The 19748-nt window shown below is 36.1% G+C and overlaps 1 protein-coding gene across 4 annotated transcripts in view; it reads left to right on the forward strand.

Moving 5' to 3' along the window:
• The window catches only part of Pgant6 (Polypeptide N-Acetylgalactosaminyltransferase 6), a 58055-nt gene extending 38734 nt beyond the window's left edge, over positions 1–19321 (forward strand). For all 4 annotated transcript variants that reach the window (XM_083123716.1, XM_083123713.1, XM_083123715.1 and 1 more), the window contains exons 8-14: positions 1996–2113; positions 4205–4315; positions 5445–5666; positions 9541–9654; positions 11164–11307; positions 13271–13445; positions 16230–19321. In XM_083123716.1, the coding sequence (XP_082979842.1) occupies positions 1996–2113; positions 4205–4315; positions 5445–5666; positions 9541–9654; positions 11164–11307; positions 13271–13441 (880 nt within the window). In that variant the 3' untranslated portion in view covers positions 13442–13445; positions 16230–19321. The remainder of the gene's footprint in view (positions 1–1995; positions 2114–4204; positions 4316–5444; positions 5667–9540; positions 9655–11163; positions 11308–13270; positions 13446–16229) is intronic.
• The last annotated feature ends 427 nt before the right edge of the window (positions 19322–19748 follow it).

Raw genomic sequence — 19748 nt, forward strand, 5'->3', positions numbered from 1 at the left:
CATATTTATTTCACTACATTGACATGAATGAAAGAATGTGATTAGAACGTATGGCTGCCCACACACAAAAACTTCCTTGAAATAATTGTGTCCATCGGAGACAAAGAAGTGGAACAAGATGTGTTTGTGCAAGTTAAGAGAAACATTTGAAAAATGGAACAAGTGAAAGGGAGAAAGAGGTAACAAGCTGAGAAAGATATAAGAAGGCATTAAAGAGTAAAAAAGAAAAGATGAAAAGTAAAGGGAAAAGAAGTGTAGGGAAATTGGGAGTGTAAGAGAGGAGGGGATACATATACATATATTATATACATGTAAAATGGATGGACAAGGTAAGAATCGAAGTCGTACTAAAAATAGTTGGTGAAAAAAGATCTATACTGGAGACCATCAAGAAGAGGAAAAGAAACTGGTTAGACACTGTCTAAGAAGGAACTGCCTGCTAAGAGATGCCTTGGAGGGAATGGTTGAAGGAGGAAAAGTGCGTGGAAGAAAGAGATATCAGCTTATGGATGATATTAAATTAACTGGGTCGTATGCTATTACGAAGCGTAAGGCAGAGAACAGGGAAAGCTGGAGATTGCAGTGAAAAACCTGCCAATTAGGCAGAAAACAATGAATGAATGAATGAAAACATACGTATATGTCATACATATATATGGCATTATGTTTATAACTGCCCACACTAATCTATCAATATACAGCTTCTGCCCACCCGGTGAAAAATTTCTGGCGCTGCCCCTGTGCCTTCATTTGCTGCTGCACTTCGTAAACTCCAACTCCTTCTGCCACTAGAAAACGAATAACACCACGTTGCTCTTTTTTACTGGCAAACATTCCTCTGCCTCAGGATAAGTACTGCCTGCCTGCTCGCCTTCTCAGATGATACTGCTGCCTGACCGCCTATGCATATCATGTGCTCACACGCGACTATCTAGGTCGAGTCCATTATGCAGTAGGGGTTTCCTTCCTTATCTCCTGTTCTACCTCTACACAGGGTTGTTGCCACACACATACATAAATATAACCCAATACATCCACTGTTTCGTTTTCATTTGATCCACCCTAATACAAGAGAACAGTTGAATAATTCGATAAAATCTGTTGTTTCGTAGTTTAAACTACTGAAGCAAAAGGATAAAAGCAATTAAGTGCTAATGTAGTTTTCTTTATTTTTACTTCAAGGTTAAATAAAATACACCACAAGGTTTTACTGTATATGTCATTCATCTTTTTTCAGTGTAGACCTTTCACGATACAGTAGTCGGCCAGCATCTGAAAATATGGTTGTGTTTGGCGTACATCAGAGATATATATATACCACAATATTTATAAATATAAATATATATATATATATATATAGTGTGTCTAATTTTTCTTTAAAACCACAGATTAAAGCATAATAGAAGCCACCAAGGTAACCGCAAAGTAGGCTTCACACAATGAATTTAAGTTTGCTGGAGGAGAAATAAATTTACCACAATAAATGGCCGTACTTTCAATTAATGGTGAACTTGCTAAAAGGATCATGTCAGGAAATTTAAATATGCAAGTTATGCTAGCAAATGCATTTAAAATTCACAAGACAACAAGAGAGGAGATAAAAGCTTCAAAAATGAAGAAAAATGCAAAAAATACTGAAAAATGTTCTAAAAGACAAAAAAGGCTGAAAAAATGCAAAATAAGAATAATGCTTTCTGGTTCTTACTGAAATCAGGTTTAGCATTGTTTTAAAGACTCAGATAAAACTATGATTTGTCATCAACTTCTGAGTCCTATTAATAAGTTATTTTGTGGTGCAAGAATGGATGCATTTAAATGTACTTTCCTTAATGTAGATACCGATATTTTAACTTCCATCTTCTGTGTGTGTTAGTCCAGCAGTGCCATAGTCCTTCAAGAGCTTTTGAGTTTCTTTTTTATAATATAGTTACATGCATGTTTCACTTTGTTGCATGCCACATGTAAATTAACATGACTTGTACTTTCCTATTATAGGAGCCCTGTTATGGCTGGTGGTTTGTTTGCAATAAGTACCAAGTTCTTCTGGGATATTGGTGGTTATGATGAAGGATTAGATATTTGGGGTGGAGAGCAGTATGAGTTATCGTTTAAGGTAATGAGCTGTGATTTTGCTTGGAAATCTCTTGTTTTGTGTGTAATGCTTTAAATTGTTATACTTAGACGACCCGAGTTCTCAAATGATGTTGAGTTGGTAGCATGAATTTGCAGTTATTGTATTGGGGAAAGAAACTGTGAACTCATATCTCCATGGTACAGAGGATGAGCCAAAATGTCTGGAAACACCCACTGCATTCTGTAATAAAGAAAGACATGTCTCCTGAATGCAAGCCACTGGTTGCTGGCCAAAGAAGAAACAGGGAGCTTGGCAAGATATACAGTTGTGGCATTGCTCACAGAAAGGAGAACATCAACAGTCTCACGTGCATGGAATATGACTATTAAATATGAGACCACATGTGGGAATTTTTGGGTCTATCTGTGTGGTATTGGTTGAAATTTGGGGTGAGGATATGATTTCAGTGTGTTCCTCTTTCGTCAGTGCCATGTTTCAATGACTTCCAACAGAAAGCAGTTTTCTAAATTTTGTAATTTTGCCTATTAATAACTAGTAAATGAATGAACATAGGTGAAAAATTATTACATCACTAACTTCTCTAGTCTAATTTGGTGTATCACATGACTCCCTTCCTATTTGATATATTAGACCTAAATCTAAGATGGCCTGAAGTAACTAGCAACATGCATTTAGGAGGCATATCTTCTTCTTTCATTATGGAATGTAGAGAGGTGTTTCCAGACTTTTGACTCAAAGGAAGGTGAATTTACTATACATTTTTTCCACGCCTTGCTAGCAGCTTACAAGAGCCACCCACGGTGGTCTAGTCGGTAGGGCATCGGACTTCCACCAGGGCCTCCCTGATGGCACAGTGGTAGCGTCGTCGCCTTGTAATCAAGGGTTCCGGGTCCAGGTCCGATACCCGGTGGAGGCACATAGTGGTTCGGATCCCACTTTAAACTGTAGGTCCAGTCCCGATTAGTGCATAAAGTGGACTTAAAACACCAACTCAAATTCAATCTGACTTCCACCCTGGAGACCCAGGTTCGATTCCCGGGGTGAGTGATCTAAGGTCGGAATTTTTCTGACCTTGTCCCCTGCATGAAGTGGCTCTGGGGCTCCCCAGCCTCAAATTAGTGTGTACCTGGGGGGGGGGGGGGGGGTTAAAGGTGGCTGGAGAATGGTGCCGATCACCACCTCCAAAATGTCCCGATATCGAGAATGTGTGGAGCCCTACCTCCACATCCAAAATGGCCGAGATCGAGAATGTGTGGAGCCCTACCCCCCACATCCCCTAAACGTGCCTTCATGACACGGTGCTATATGCATGGGGAACTTTACCTTTACCTTACTAGCATCACATAAGATACTCTCAATATTTGGACACTCAGAACTATGTATCATATTTGCGGGCATGTAAGATGCACTTTTTCCCTTTAAAAATATGTCTGAAAAATCGGGTGCATCTTATACACCAGTAGTCAGTTTTTGTTTACCTTCATTTCTGGAAATTTTCTCTTCTGAGTTAGACTATTTCTTTCTTGCTTCCTTGCGGTGTGTGACGAAGAAGATTAAAATGTAATCTTTCCTAGTTAGATTAGGTTAAGTTATTTGTTGAAAGTAGACATACATATTACTTTATATTTGAAGTGCTGTGATTTAATTATAAATTCAGTGATAAAGTTTTTTACTAAAAAATGTGTCTTATGCGCCGGTGCATCTTATATGCCGGCAAATACGGTAATTGATGTGTTTTTAAAATCCTTTGTCATTGTTATTCCAAATACTCCTGAAATGCTATTATTTTGTACAATGAAGTGAATGAATGAAATAAAGGGTCTACGTAGGTCCAAAATTCAGACAGCTGAAGTAAAGTAAAACAATGTCACAATAGGTCATAGGGACATAAAGTCAAGTAGTTTCCTTCTTTGAACTTTAGTTTTCATTCTCTCAAGATGACATTGAGTCCTGTAAGTTTTGCTGTGTGTACTATCTACTCCTTATTCTTTGTGTCAGCTCTGGATGATGATGATGATTGATTGGTTTTGATAATTGTCATTGAATTTCTTGTGTATGCATGAGAATTTATCGTCTGTTCTTAATAAGGATTTTTATAACTCTCAACAGATCTGGCAGTGTGGAGGGATGATGGTTGATGCTCCTTGCTCCAGAGTGGGACATATTTATCGCAAATTTGCTCCATTCCCAAATCCTGGAAGAGGAGATTTCGTTGGCAAGGTACAATATCCATGCATTTTGTTTGCACAATTTTTCAACAGTTCATAAGGTGAACTTTGCTTTTTGTAGCTACATCAAATAGCTTAGATATTTTAAAATTAATTGTGTTCTTAGATATTCAGGGTTCCCACACACCTGGAGAACTTCAAAATCTCGGCTAATTTGAAAGAAAAAAAAAATACAAATATCGGGGAATATCTTGTGATTGATCAATGAGCCCCAGTGAAGCACATTTGACGGACTAGGACTAGTGCTAATAATTACAGCTTTTTAATTCTTGAATTAATAATAATAATAATTAGGGATGAACTGATATGAAATTTATGTCAACACAAATAATTTACTAATATAAAATTTACTGATAATTCTACTGATCAAATATAAAATTGCAAATGTGTCTTGAAGAATATGAATGGTTGATTCACCTTTTCAGTTAATGTATGTAATTGATTGCAGTGGGTTTTGTCTTTGAAGAGGAACTGTGTACTTGGACATGTACATTACAAAACCAGGGCATAGGAATGATATGTTTTTATTCATGAAAATAGTAACACAGTGGCAGAATTTCTCACTAAATTATAGGCTATTTGGAATGCATTGGATTTTTATAATTACCAGTTATTTTACTGATCAACATTACACCGATATGCCTATATTGCCCTATACTATGCCCCACGACAGATTAAGTTTGCAGCAGGTTTTATATATTAATCCACTCGAGAACGGCGCACAGTTCATATCACAGACAGTGAGAAAATCGGCAGTATTGCAGCGGAACTATATTCTGCGTGCACTTTTGGGTCTATGTATGCGATACATATGCAAACTTAACCTGTCGCGGGGCTTAGTAAAGTACCAATTAATCTGTCCCATTGCTGATAATAATAAATAAGATGGGGATGGTATGGCTTTGAGGCGATATGGAGGAGGCCATTGTAAAATAGTTTTAAAATAGTAATGTGCTGTGCATCACATACTCGGGAAAAATTGTGGATTCTCGAAAACTCAGCAAAATCTCAGGGAAAACACATTTAGAATTGGGAACCTTGTTATTTTACTCCAGTATATTTAGTTGCATGAAAACCTAAACTGTCAACAAATTGAAAGTTTCTCGTATCTTTCTTTGAAGAATTATCGCCGAGTTGCAGAAGTGTGGATGGATGAGTACAAAGAGTACTTGTACAAACGTCGTCCGCATTACAGGAACATAGATCCCGGAGATCTGACCAAACAAAGAGCAATAAGAGACAGGCTGAAGTGCAAGCCCTTCAAATGGTTCATGGAAGAAATTGCATTTGATCTTCCCAAGAAGTACCCTCCAATTGAACCACCTGATTTTGCCACTGGGGAAGTAAGTATAGCACTTCCATATGTAAAAATTCTGTAGGAATGTATAATGAAAGAAATGAAATATAATTTTTATCAACAATTATACACTCAAAATCCATTGTTCCATTATATGTAATAAAATCATTACAAAAATTAATTTTTGTATCTTATAATCAGAGTTTTACAATGTGCATAAAAATTTGTCATAAGCAACCTCAGAATATTTTCATGACACTAGCAAATTACTAATGCTTACGAATTTTGATTTGTTTATATATAAAAACAGTATTCCTTTTGGTGTATACTTTAATATATTCTCAATGTTTCGATACTTCAAATGTTCATCTTCTTCAAGAGCTACTTGGTATACAGGTATACAATATATACAGGTTTAACAAACTGTTATCATAGAGAGCTTTTAATAGAGCTTTTTTACTAGTTATCTAACAACATTCATTAAACAAAAATTGAATTCTTACTTTAATTATTTTTTTCTTTTCTATTATCTTCTTGTCCTTTTTCATTTTCCATACTCTTATGTAAACATTTAGTGCAATATAGGTGGGAAAGATATTTCACTCTTCATTTGTTTCGTGATTATTGTAATCCTTTCACTGCTTAGATTCTATTTTCTGTTTTCTCTATATATTATGCTTCTAGAAGTTTGCATACCCATCATGTTTCTTTATCATCTTCTTTTTTAAAAAATATTATGCATTTCATCTGGTGTCAACTTACAAAAAATGTTCAATAGTCTCTGTAGCCATTCTTCCTTTTTTGATGCCACTTAGAGATGCTCTTTCCATCTTTGTTTTATAGTTCTTCCTGTTTCATCTATACAAAGAATATTAATGCTTAACAGTGTGAACACTTTTTGTGCATGTGCATCTGATACATTGCAGAATTATTTTCAATGTACAACATTTAAGCATTTTCTATTGTAATGTTTTGATACTTTTTTTTCTTTGATCTGCTAATTATAACTGTTTGAGGAAAATGCACTGTGTGTGGCATATGTATGGGTAGAAAAACAGGGTGCCTGGTTTGCCATGTTGCCTGAAAATTTGCATCTGACACCTGAATTTTCATATTCAGTTCTAAAAGAAATATATATTTTTAAATATTTCGAGTTCGCTTATGGAAATTTGCATTACTTTTTTTTTAAAAAAAATAACTGGTACAGTATGTGTTTATTATTATTAACCCTAGAGGTGGGAAATCAGGAACGTTAAAGCTAAGGCATAGTAATTTTGATGACCTTACGTTTTTGCTTTATAGGAAGAGTTTTATTGGCAATTAAAAGTGGCTAATAACATAATTTGTTTCTGATATTATTAGTAACAAACAGAAAGTTTTGACATGATTTAACATTCATAGTTACTTTTATAAAAGCAATTTGTTTGGTATTCTTCACATATTGCTTTGGAACAATGGCTGCAATACAGTTTTGTCATCCTCCTTTCCTTTTATGGTTATCACAGTTTATTCAGAAATTTGATATATGGATGCTGTGCCATGAGTTGTCTAAAGCAGCAAAACCTCATTTTTTAGTTTTGTTTTGCCAAACAATTGATTTTTTCCTAGTCGAAACAAAAAATAATTGTGGCAAATTTGCTTTCGTTAAAGCCAATGCTTCATCAGAATGACTACACAGATAAAATAGTATCAAATAATTTGCCAACTGGACATCAATTCAACCCAGAGAGTATCCACAGTTCAACGCCAATTGAATGTACTGAGGGTGCCAAGTGCATCATGTGGTAAGAAAGGGTGGGGGATACCTTTTTGTATTTACGCGTTGGCAATTTGATGAAGCCTTACCTTGCTAGGGCATCCTCCTCCATTGCCGTGCAGTCTAAGGTGCTGTGCTTTGGGCTCCCAACTGTGGTACAGCGTGGGTTTGAGTCTGCCTGGGTTCAGTGTGGGTTCTCGGTCTGTGTATAGGAGTGGTGGAAACCCACAATCTTGAAGAAATTGGGGAGCTACGAGCAAGTAGCGTAACCCGGTCACGGATATCCTCCTTTAACAGCTGGGGTTTTGACGTGTTGACCCCACGTCACCTCATTGCTGGTTGAAGATCTTCACACCTCTGAGTAGGATTGTGGGAGTGAAGCTGGCAGTGTGGAGATAGGCCAAGGTCCTAACAGTCTGTAGAGCCAAGGGTTATTATATAGCTTTCTAGGGTTAATGATTAGTGTTATTCTTTAACACACGTGTCATTAAATCAGAATAAGAAACATGCCATTATATTTTTTTTCACTGTTGCTAGCTGGATTTAAATCTGCAGCAATATGGTAGATTCGGCCATATATCATAATAAATTACATAGTTATTCATGCTCTTACCAGTTGAGTGTTCTTTAGGAAGGTTACTCTGCCACAAGAATTAATTATTTTTTTTATCCAATGTTATATTATTTAATAAATTATTAAATAATATTTGTGGAGAAAAATGGGCTGGTGTCTTAAATTATTTTTAGTTTTGTCTACCCCTGGGCATCCGGTTCAAATCCGGGAACTTTTCTAACGATGGAAGCGGCCCTGGGTACCTGGGGGAAACCCTGGGGGGTAAAGGCGGTCAGGGGCGTGATGCTGATCACATCACCCCCACTCACGACCGGATCAAGAAAGTGTGGGGCGTTACCCCCACACCCCCTATACGCCTTCATGGCGTTGTGCTAAGCACAGGGGAGCACTTTACCTTTACCTTTTTTTACCTGGGCATATGTGTAAGAAAATTAATAATACAAACTGTATATACGTAAATTTAATATATAGTATGCAATTATGAATTTGAATCCAATATAAGGAAAGATTAAAGGGATGAGTGTTTTTGTTCAAATGATGAAAACATACATGCATATGATAGTCATGAACTTTACTGTCCTGTTAATTAATAATGTATGTGTAAAACTAAATACCGTATTTACGTGTGTATAGTGCGCGTTCGTGTATAATGCACACCCTGGTTTTCGATGGGTAAAAGTGACAAAAAATTATATCTCGTTTATAATGCACAGTACAATACAGTTTCAAGAAATGGCTTTCTTAGTTGTAGGTCGTAAAGCTGTTGCTATGCTGATCAAGAGTGAATGACGTCATACCTATTAAACTGCTCATTCCTTCTCTTTCAAAATATATACTTTTTCTTTCCGTGACTAATGTAATATTTATACAAGGCACATTCATGACCTTCCAAATAGCAGTTAGCAGCACAAGATTTCTTCCATTAAAGAATTTACACGCTCCATGTATGTTATTATTTGGCTAGTAATACATTTTAATTTTTATTATCTTTCTCCTTATGTTTTCTTTCATCCAAAGTACCATAAAAATCAAAGTTTTTTCATTTTTTGATGAACTTATTTCAGCTGCATTTCAGATTAGTGTCGTTATCTTGTATGGAATACTGTTTCCATATTCAGAAACTGCAGGTTTCAAGCTTTGTAACGATATATAACATGATAGGGTTCCGTAAACATGAAAAATCAATGCAAGTGCCCCAAAATCGTGGAACGACCTTGTATGATTTCATGTTGGCTGTCTGAATTATTCCGTGCATAATACGCACCACAGTTTTTGGGGCAAAAATTTTGGAAAAAGTGTGCATTATACATGAGTAATTACGGTATGTGTGCAACTGGGACCTCTTGCTACTTATAATGTAACTGATTTGTGCAACTGAAAAGATCACCAAGATGAATATACTTCAGATGTAGGAAATTGTAAAATCTGGAAAAATGTTATATATGGCTTCCTTAGGATCATGGATTTTGAATGTATAATGTGGGAAAATGTGAAATCTGTGAACATAATATCGGAGTTTCAATGTATAAGTCGTTGATATGTCTATCTTTCTTGAAATACATATTAATTTTTGTTTGTCTTTGAATATAGATTCGAAGCATGGGTGCACCTGATCTGTGTATAGATACACAATTCAAGAAAAATGAGGAGAGATTTGGTTTGGAACTTTGTCTCAAAGATCATAAAGGTAGAAGTGGGGAACAGGTTGGTACCATTTTGTGCAGCTCTAGTAGTGTAAAACAAGATTGTGTAAATGTTATTTTCTTTGCAAATTTATTGCTTGCATATTATAATTTACTTTGGATTCAGCTGCGGTTCGTAAGTACTAATACAATGCTGCTAGTCTCCTCTTCGTCTTCTTCTTCATTGTCATCTCCCTCAATTTGAACTATTTTAGGCCATTCTCTTTGGCTATTCATGACAGAAGGATGAAATCTTTAATGAATTTCATTGCATTAGTGTTTAACATGTGATAAAATAGTGATTAAACAAGGACACAATTATACGTCTATGCCCAACGAATGTTGTAACCTGGATTCTCTGGCTTTGGAGCACATTACAGTGACCACTCTGTCATGGAGGCCATGTTTTCATCATTGTTATCATCTTCATTTCCATATTTCCATTGTAATCTTCAGTACCATTATCATCTTTGCCATTGTCACCACAGTCACTCTGATCTTTCAGTAAACCAACCTCTATGGTGGAGTGGTTAATACTGCTGCCTGGACATGGGTGTTCTTTGTGAGTGTCCCTTCATCAATTTCATAACTCATCCTCATTGTGGCGATTAGCCAAGAATGGTAGAAAAGTGATGCTAAATAACAAAGATCAAATCAAATCATCTTTTATCATCCTTGCCAATTTTGTCATTGTGGTCTTATACTTCTTCACTTTTATGATTAACTTTGTCAATATTATCTGCTTCATTAACTTATGCATCATTATTATTATTTCCACCACTGTTGTTGGTGATGCTGCTTTGTTGATTGTGAAAAGAAAATGTGATATCTGATTGTTTTTCAGGATAGATTTCTGTGTTTTACATTTATTTGGGACTTCTTTAGTGCTTGACACACTATCTCACCACTGAAGGTTTTGGTTCGCATTGTGCTTTCTGCTTCATCAGTTACTTCTAAAATTGGGGAGCTCTGGATGGGTGTCTGGTCATAGAAAACCTACAATGACGACTGGGGGGTTCCTTGTGCTGACCACATGTCACCCATTACTGGTTGGATGATTCTCCACCTCCGGTGGGAGTGAGGCTGGCTGTCAGTAGGTACGCATTGGACCCCAGGAGGTGTTACACCACAGGTTATTATTTCTGAAATAAAAATAAGCAGGTTTTGAAGAAAAGTAATATGAATGTATGTTAACGGGGAAAGACCTGTTATTCTTTACATAATACATATAATCAGTACAATTATAGATAAACACTAGAAACACATGTAACAATAGCAACACAGCTGAACTACTGCAGCAAGAAAAATGGAGAATCTCTGCAATTATGCCAGGTGAAGGTTTAAGGTGTTAACAATTTGGTGAATGGATACTGGCCATTTCCATTCTTCTTTCCTGTGGTTTTTATTGGCACTTCATGATGCATATTGTATTTTCATGTAGTCATATAATATCTTTGAGTAAAAGCACATATTTTTCAGCACATGGGGTACACTGTGACATAATTGAGTAACTTGTATTTTACTTCAACAGAATTTTGCACTGACGTGGCACAAAGACATTCGACCGAAAGGCCGCACTGTGTGTTGGGATGTGTCAAGCCTCGACAAGAAAGCACCCGTTCTGTTGTGGTCCTGTCATGGCATGGAGGGAAACCAACTCTGGAGATATGATTCAGTAAGTGTTTTGCCACCTAACTTTCAATCCAGTTGTAGTTGGAGATTTTCTAGCACAGAATATTTTCCTACTTTATGTTTGGCAATAACATTTTTTGAACTATTTTTCTTTTGAGATGAATGCAAGTTGCTTTCAATGCTAAATCTGATAGAATCCATCTCTATCATTTAATGTTTTTGATGTTTTGTAATGTTAGTTCATGTAATCAGTAATTTCAGTATCTTGCTCAAAAGTAAATCTACATTGCCTACATTGTAAGTAACGAAATGAATTTATTACCAAAAGTTATGTACATACCTGGTTACTTTTCAACATAATTGTCATGAAGATTCAGGCATTTGTCATATCATGGGACGAGCTTTCCTATCCCCTCTGTGAAGAACGTTGCCACCAGTGATTTGAGATGGGCCTGAACGGTGTTTTGAAGATCCTCATTGGTCTGGAAGCTTTGGCCTCCTCACCCGTTATGAGGCTGAAGGTGAAGGTTTCTTGAAAACAATTGTTACTGGAAATGAGACCTGGATTCAATACGTCACCCCAGAAACAAAACAACAGTCAAATCAATGGATGCACTCAAACTCACCAAACAAACCGAGGAAGTTGAAATAAACCTTCAACAACAGGAAGGTTATGGCTACCGTTTTTGGGACCACACAGGTGTGTTGAGTTTATGGAACAGGGGACTACGATCAATGCAGCTGTTTATTGTCAGAGGAGCTTCAAAACAATGTTCAGACCCATCTCACATCACTGGCGGCAACGTTCTTCGCAGAGGGGATCGGAAAGCTTGTCCCACGATATGACAAATGCCTGAATCTTCATGGCGATTATGTCGAAAAGTAACCAGGTATGTACATAACTTTTGGTAATAAATTCATTTTGTTACTTTCATTTGTCTTTGTTTTATGGTCCATTGGAGGTTGGAAAAAAAATGGCCCTCGTATTTTAATATTTTGATGTAATTCTTTAATATTTTAAAGCAGAACTCTTGGTAAATTGATGCATATAATTGTAGTGGAATACGTACTTGCACACTAATATTAGCATTGGTACTGATATCGTGGGAAATGGTAAGGTATCAGCATCGTTGTGGGTATTGGTTCAAAATGGTATTGAGAGCCACTCTAATCCAGTACGTAGTGCATCTGACTGTCATGCGGAGACCCAGGTATGATCCCTGAGGTGTGTGCAACTCAGGTTGGAATTTTTCCGCTTATGTTCCTGATGAAGTATCAACCCACTGCTAAATTTCGACTGAGAGGACTTAATAGTTCAGAGGGCAAATTTTACTATTGAAATTTATTTAAAGGAATTATAAAATCTTTTCTGCAGATATATAATCATAATACAATGTTTTTACAAAGGACAGTAGTATCATATTGGACCAAGAGTGGCCCTTTGTGCTGAAAATATGATCTCAAACAATTATGCAAAAGTGAATATTTTAGTGATTCAACATGATTTAGAATTGAATGTGTATGCTAAATATTGCACTACAGTTTGCGTTATTGCAGAAAATATAATACATGTTTTCAGTGATGTGAGTGTTTATACAGCCAACAGCAAATATAATTGTAGGCAAACTGTCCATCGGTATTTTTATTCTTTTTTTGTTCTGCATTCTGTATTGTTTTAAAAAACTGAATTCTGAAAGCAGATGATGTCCTCTGTGTATTGACTTTTTTTTCTTTTTTTCAAATCATGAGCATCACATTGTGAGAAACTGATGGAATGAAAATGGTGTTTCACCTATTGTTACTTTTGCCCTTGAGTGTACACTCTTGATCACTTTATGGGATTTAACAGTTGAAGAATGTGCCACTTTATCTGAACAGGAGTGTACATTAATCCAGTATATTGGCCACTGTATATATTTTCAAAATTAGCTGTTGCTTTTGCATCTGGGGTAGTAGAGGTTAGTGGTGATAGTTTTTTTTTAAAAATCAAACTCTGTTCTACTTAGGACACCCAGTGGTTGGTGCATGGAGGAAATCGCCGCTGCCTGGACTGCAACCCTGGAAGCAAAGAGCTTTATGTTGCAAAGTGTGACCGAAATTCGTTGACGCAGAAGTGGAAATTTGAGACTGTAAATCAGAAAGCTCTGCAAAATTGGAATCACTTGGGCCCAACTTAAAACCGTAAGTTGTATTCCTTACTTTATGAAAGTTCAGTGGGTATGATTTACTCTTATTTTAACTTTTAACCTGAGAGCAAGTTTGTACTGTCCATTTCATAATGAATGACCCATGATTTTTATGTTCATGTGACCATGCAGGTAACACCTACATATTATTGACCCCCCCAATTCGTGGTGTAACAGCCCGTGACAGTAGCGTACGCAGGATTTCATCAAGGGGGGTGTTATTTCTAAAACTTTTTTCCAAATTCACATTATCATTGTTTTATTATACTTTAATTAAATAATAAGCACAATTAATTAATAATACTTATAATTAATTAATTAGCTGAATTAATACTGATAATACTACTAATACCACTACTACTACTATTAAGTAGTAGAGATCTACATAAATATAGTATTTATGAAAACAATAGAACGAAATTACTTTCTAGTCATTCGATTTTTATCAAATCCTGGGAGCATTTTTTTTTTTTTTTTGTTTCTTTGTTACGAAATATTTTTCTGGTCAACGAGGGGAGACATTTCAAGGGTGAAGAAGATCCATAAATACAAGAAAATATATTAAAATCAAAGTATGGAACTCATCCAAGGAGCTGCGGTGATCTTGTCGGTAGAGCATCTGACAAGTGACAATCACGCAGGAGATCCGGATTCGATTCCCGAAATTCGTTGGAATTTTTCCGGCTTTTTCCCCGCATAAATGTCCTCGATAATTCACATCTGAATTATCTTGCTGTTCTTAAAAACAAAACATTTTACAATAGTTAAGCTTATTGTCGTTTGAATAATTGTCTAGTCTACAAGGTGAGACATTTTAAAGAGAGACATTCAAACGTGCTGCGGTAAACAATGCGAAGGCGGACTGGCGACTGTATTCTTGTCCGCCTAGCCTTTGTCTAAACATTAGCCTCTTACAACGTACCAATAACTTTATTTAGTTAATTCTCATTGTTCACATAAAAAAATACATGTTCGTTGAACACTGGCGTACGTAGAGGGATGGCCGATGGTGTTCCAGTCCCTACCGAAATTTTGAGAAGATCAGAATTTTCAAATAAAAATCCGTTAAAAACTTTTATCAAAATATGTAAATACGAAACCTCTTTTAAAGTGAATCCCGATTACCATTTTTGTCTTTGAATACAAAGACTGAAAAGTTCCAAAAATACGAAATAGTTTATTATGCATCCTGCTCTCCAATATGAAGCCATGTGCTATCCACATTTACTATTCCAGCCCCTCCCGAAAAAAAAAATGCTGCGTACGACAGTGTATTGAACATTTTTGCAACTGAGATACAAAACAACTGTTTTCTCTTTTAAATCATAGTTATCCTAACCTAACCTCATAAACTCGTGTTTATTTTCAAGGCATCACTCTGAAAGACGCGTGTGTTTGGAATGCTGGGCTTTTCTCCATGCTGCATGGAAATAATAATTCAAATTATTATTATTATTATTAGTAGTAGTAGTAGCAGTAGTTGTAGTAGAAGAAGTAGTAATAGTAATATTATTGTCCCAGATCTTTGACTGTGGAAAATTGGCCATTTAATTTTTTCCACAGCATTTTCTATAGTATTTCACAAGCTCAAGGAGGGGTTAAAACCCCGTAACCCCTCTGCCCCCCCCACGTACGCCACTGGCCCGTGAGGGCCAGTGCCTACCTACCAACTGCCGACCTCCTCCCACCAGAGATGGAGATCATTCAACCAGTTATGGAGTGATGTGTGGTCAGCACGGCGAACCCCCAGTTGTTGTTGTAGGGTTTTTTTATAACTAGTTTACGCTACACATTCGTAGCTCCCCAATTTTCTTATGAAGGTGGGTGCCCAAAAATCTCAGGAAAAGTTGTTACGCTTCCCCAAGGAGACTATAACTTGCATGTCCCCTGTAGCTGGAGTCCAAAGCTAGCACAGTATACCACATAGCCACGGTGTGGGACCTAATCATTTGAATATCCTTTATAAAAAATTTAATTTGTTTATCCTGGTATGTGTTCAGAATTAACAAAATTTGAAGAAAAAAGAAGAAAATTGGACTTTATCCCCCTCTTTAGTACATTGCTATAGTCTTTATTTATATTTCAAAATGTAGGATGGTTAGCACAGCGTGCTAACGGATATCTGTCGGGAGAGTGCAGCACTGAGCAGTGAGTAAAGATGGCGACAGGTGCTGAGAAAGCTTATAATGTGCTGGAATTTCATGCATATCAGTTGGTGAAAACAGTGCCCTGACACCCAAGTGAACGTGGTGGTAGTGTTATGGTCTGGGGCTGGCATGCAACCGACGCTCCATTTCATCCCAAAGGTGTTCTGTGGGGTTCCAGTCGGGGCTTTCGGCAGGCCAGCTAAGCACATCCACCTCGTTGTCCTCAAACCACAATGCAATGGACCATGCTTTATGGACAGGACCATTATCGTGTTGATAGAGAAAAGTGCCCATTCCAAATTGTTACCACAGAGTGAGCAGCATGCTGTTGTCTAAAATGTCCTCATAAACACCATTGACCAAAACTAATGTCCTGAGCTATATATACCACCATGTTCACTTGGGTGTCAGATGACTTGGCTATATAGTGTATATCACAAGATGCTTTTATAACACATTGCATCTGACTGTTGTGCTGGTGTAATCTCTTCATGTTATTGATAATACAGTGTGATGTCTTGATGTGTTGACAGAGAGAAATTATTCCAAATTTGGTGTTCATTTAAATATGAAATTAACTTTATCAGTGTTTGTGCTAAGAATTAATATTGTAACTGTTTCTTACTTTGCAGATATGTACATATACTTCATATCAAGTTAGTTTATGGTGCTGTGATGAAGTATATCTCTGCCATTCCAAATCATGTAAAAACGTGTGCCATTTCTTCGCAGAACACAGAAGTTTCAAATTGGCTGTGAGCTGCAAACAGTTGGAGTTCTCAAGACTGAAATTACAAGACCTAACATAGTCCTCAATAAAAATAAATATCTTTCACATACAATGCAAACGGGAGAATAATATCATATGTATATCATTGTAGGGGTTGTATTATATCTGTGTAATGAGCATTATCAAATTTGTGAAAATAATTGTGGTGGACCAACCTACTATGCATTAGTTTCTTGTACTGTGATATATATGTAATGCATGTGTAAAGAATCATCTAATAATGTGTACTTCCGTCCAAACTTGCCACGTGATTAACTGCTTATTGATGAGAACGAATTTTAAAAATTCCCATCACAGGTTACGATATATTCTTTCTCCCCTTAAGATTCCAGTGCAAACTACTACTTTATTCTGCCCTTCAAAAAAAAACTTGAGAGTAGAACCATTGCAATGATTAAGTATTAAGTGTAACAGTATATATTTTTTACTGAGCTGTGCAATTGTTAAATATCATTCCAGAGTGTTTTTTTTTTTAATGTTACAAATCTAGTTTAGGTTACTTCAAGTTATTCATTGTTAATATTTATGTATGTTTGCATTTGTCAACATGGTGATGGTGATTAATGCTAAAGCGTTCCTTTTTGCAAACTATTTCATTCTCTGCTAATTAATGTAATTTATTTGATTTCTCCTGTTTGAGTGTGTGTGTTAATTATGCATATAAATTCTCTTATGCTATTGTTTTGAACTTTTATGCTCTGATATAATTATTAAACTCTTATTTGATTGATGTCATTAGTAGCCATTTTATCATGAGGCAAACAGGGACACAATATTTCTGACTCTAATCTTAGAAATCCTCTTCATTACAAGTTTTTAGCTGGTAGTAACATGCTACCGTGGGTTGCGGTTATTGCTCCTGTATACTGTCAGATACATAAATTGTATCAGCTGCTTATGCCTGTTACGAAATTGCTGTTGCATTGAAATGCAAATTCTTTCTAGTAAATTGTAACTTGAATCCTTTTCTTACATAAAATTTTCAAGCGGCTTCAGGAGATTTGAAAATCTCTACCTAGTTCAATTTATACTATATATTTTTATGTAGTATCATTAAAATTTTGTCCATTTTTTTAGTTTGATAATGCTAGTCTGTTATGAAGTTACAGTCTTGTCTTCAGAGGATGAAAGTTTTGTATTTTTTAATTTCCAAGTTTCAAATTAATATGTTAACAAATTTTTAAAATAAGCTGTTCAGAAAATTATCCATGTTTTAAGTTGATTAGGAATTAATAGCATCCATGCAAAAATAGAAAATAGATATTGAATATGGAATCAGTTCAGTCCATAAATCATGGCTTTTCCATTTGTGTATGCAGCAGTTTTCTTGAAATTCTAGGTGCATGCATTTTGAACCTTTGCTGAAGAACTAAAAGATACTACTAAGAATTATTTGTATTTTTAATTCAGTGATAATGCATTTATCTTAAAATTATATTTTGTTCAATGTGGACTAGAAGACTAGAAATATCTAACCACAACATTAGTGAAAGTTTATTTCTGTTGTGCCTTAATGAGCTAAGTTTGTTTCGTTCCTTGATTCATTGTAATTTGACCACACCCTAATGCTCTACCCTAACTTCTCAAATCATACTATGCTATTCTGATACACTCCCTCCCTAAAGAAAGAAAAAAAATGGTGCAGGCCTGGGCAATTCACCTTATTTGTGAAAAGAGCACTCTCTCATACACTCTTGCAACTCGGAGCAAGAAAGGTTACAGGAGCATTGTGAGGGGGTAAGGGGGAGGGGGGAATGAGGTAGGAGATTGCAGTGCACAGAGCATTCGCAGGATGCTTGCAAGTCTGCACACGTGTACCTGAGTTGCCCGTGCATGTTGATTCTCGAGACAGATGGCAGAAGAGACACACTCACCCATTTTCAATGCAGTATTCACTGTCTTTGAGGTACTTGTCAGCAGTGTACCAGGGTGACGAATTCCATCTCATTGGTATTGTTTTTCTCCATCCACATATCAGTTTAACAAAATGTGTACCACAAAAGTTATTTTCAATTTGCTCATTGCAATAAATATGACCATAGTAGTAAATTTAAATTTAGTAAATTTATTGTGGAGAGCCAGTTTGGTAGCTAAACATGTTAAGTGGTTGACTTTTGACCTTGCCACCAGGTTTGAGACCCAGCATGGGTGTTCTTTGTAATTGCCCCTTCATCAATTTCATGTAATCATCACTCATCCTCATTGTCACAATTAGTCAAAAATGGCAGAAAAGCGATGCTGAATAATAAAAATACAAAGTGTTGTACCATGAAAAGTTTTCAGTGAGAAATTGGGTTATGTGTAATTTAATTACGAAATTAAAGTCCATCACCAAATCAAAGTAGTGTGAGTGTGGAGGCTAAAGTTAGCTATCAAGTCTGGTTCAATTTAAGTCCATTTATAAACTTTTAATGGGTAAGAGCTGAAAATTTAACCTTCCCTAGGCTGCAATAAATATTTTATTATTGATCAAAAAACTTTGAATTCATTTAATCAAAATCAAGCTAAGTTGTTGAAGGAAACTATGCTCAAGGATCAAATACCAAATTATTTAAGAAATTGATCTTTTCCATTACACATTTCATCAGAAGTGTTTTTTTTTTATGCCATAGAACCACATTTTGAGAGAATAAAGTAGAAAGCAGAACTCATTATATGTTTTCCTAATTTTTTAAAATTAATAATCAGGGAAAAATTAAGTCTTTTTGCTAGACACTTGAAGATTTTTAAAACTTTAACCATTGCTCCTGACTGCAAATCAGAGTATATTATGTTCAACACATAGTGTTAGAAGTTATTTTAGAGAATAATAGGCATAGCAAAGAAATAAAGAGGTGGTAACCTAAATAACCACTCATGTTTTCTTAACCTGTATTATACAGGGTGTCTCAAAAGTAATAGCGCAAACTGACACAGGTGAAAGTACACGATAATAGAAGCAAAAAGTCTCAGTAAACATGGGTCTGCAAACGAGCCATTTTCAAGTTAATCGCGAATGTGTGATTACAAGCTGCCACTGACTTCATTGTTTGTAAACATCATCCTAGTTGGTAAAATGCTAATAATGTGTGTGAATGTGTGGTTACAAGCAGTTATTGATTGCATTTTGTAAACACAGAGAGCTTTACTCCTTGCACGGTCTGAGGTTTGCTCTTTGTTTACAAAACAGAACATTTCCGAGAGGTGGTACGGCTTGTACCCACACATTCACACACATTATTAGCATTTTACCAACTAGGACGACATTTAGAAACAATGAAGTCAGTAGCGGCTTGTAATCACACATTCGCGATTATCTCGAAAACGGCTCGTTTGCAGACCCATGTTTACTGAGACTTGTTTGCTTCTATTATCGTGTAAT

Source organism: Lepisma saccharinum, chromosome 6, assembly GCF_977018435.1.
Source record: "Lepisma saccharinum chromosome 6, izLepSacc3.1, whole genome shotgun sequence".
NCBI classification, from domain to species: domain Eukaryota; kingdom Metazoa; phylum Arthropoda; class Insecta; order Zygentoma; family Lepismatidae; genus Lepisma; species Lepisma saccharinum.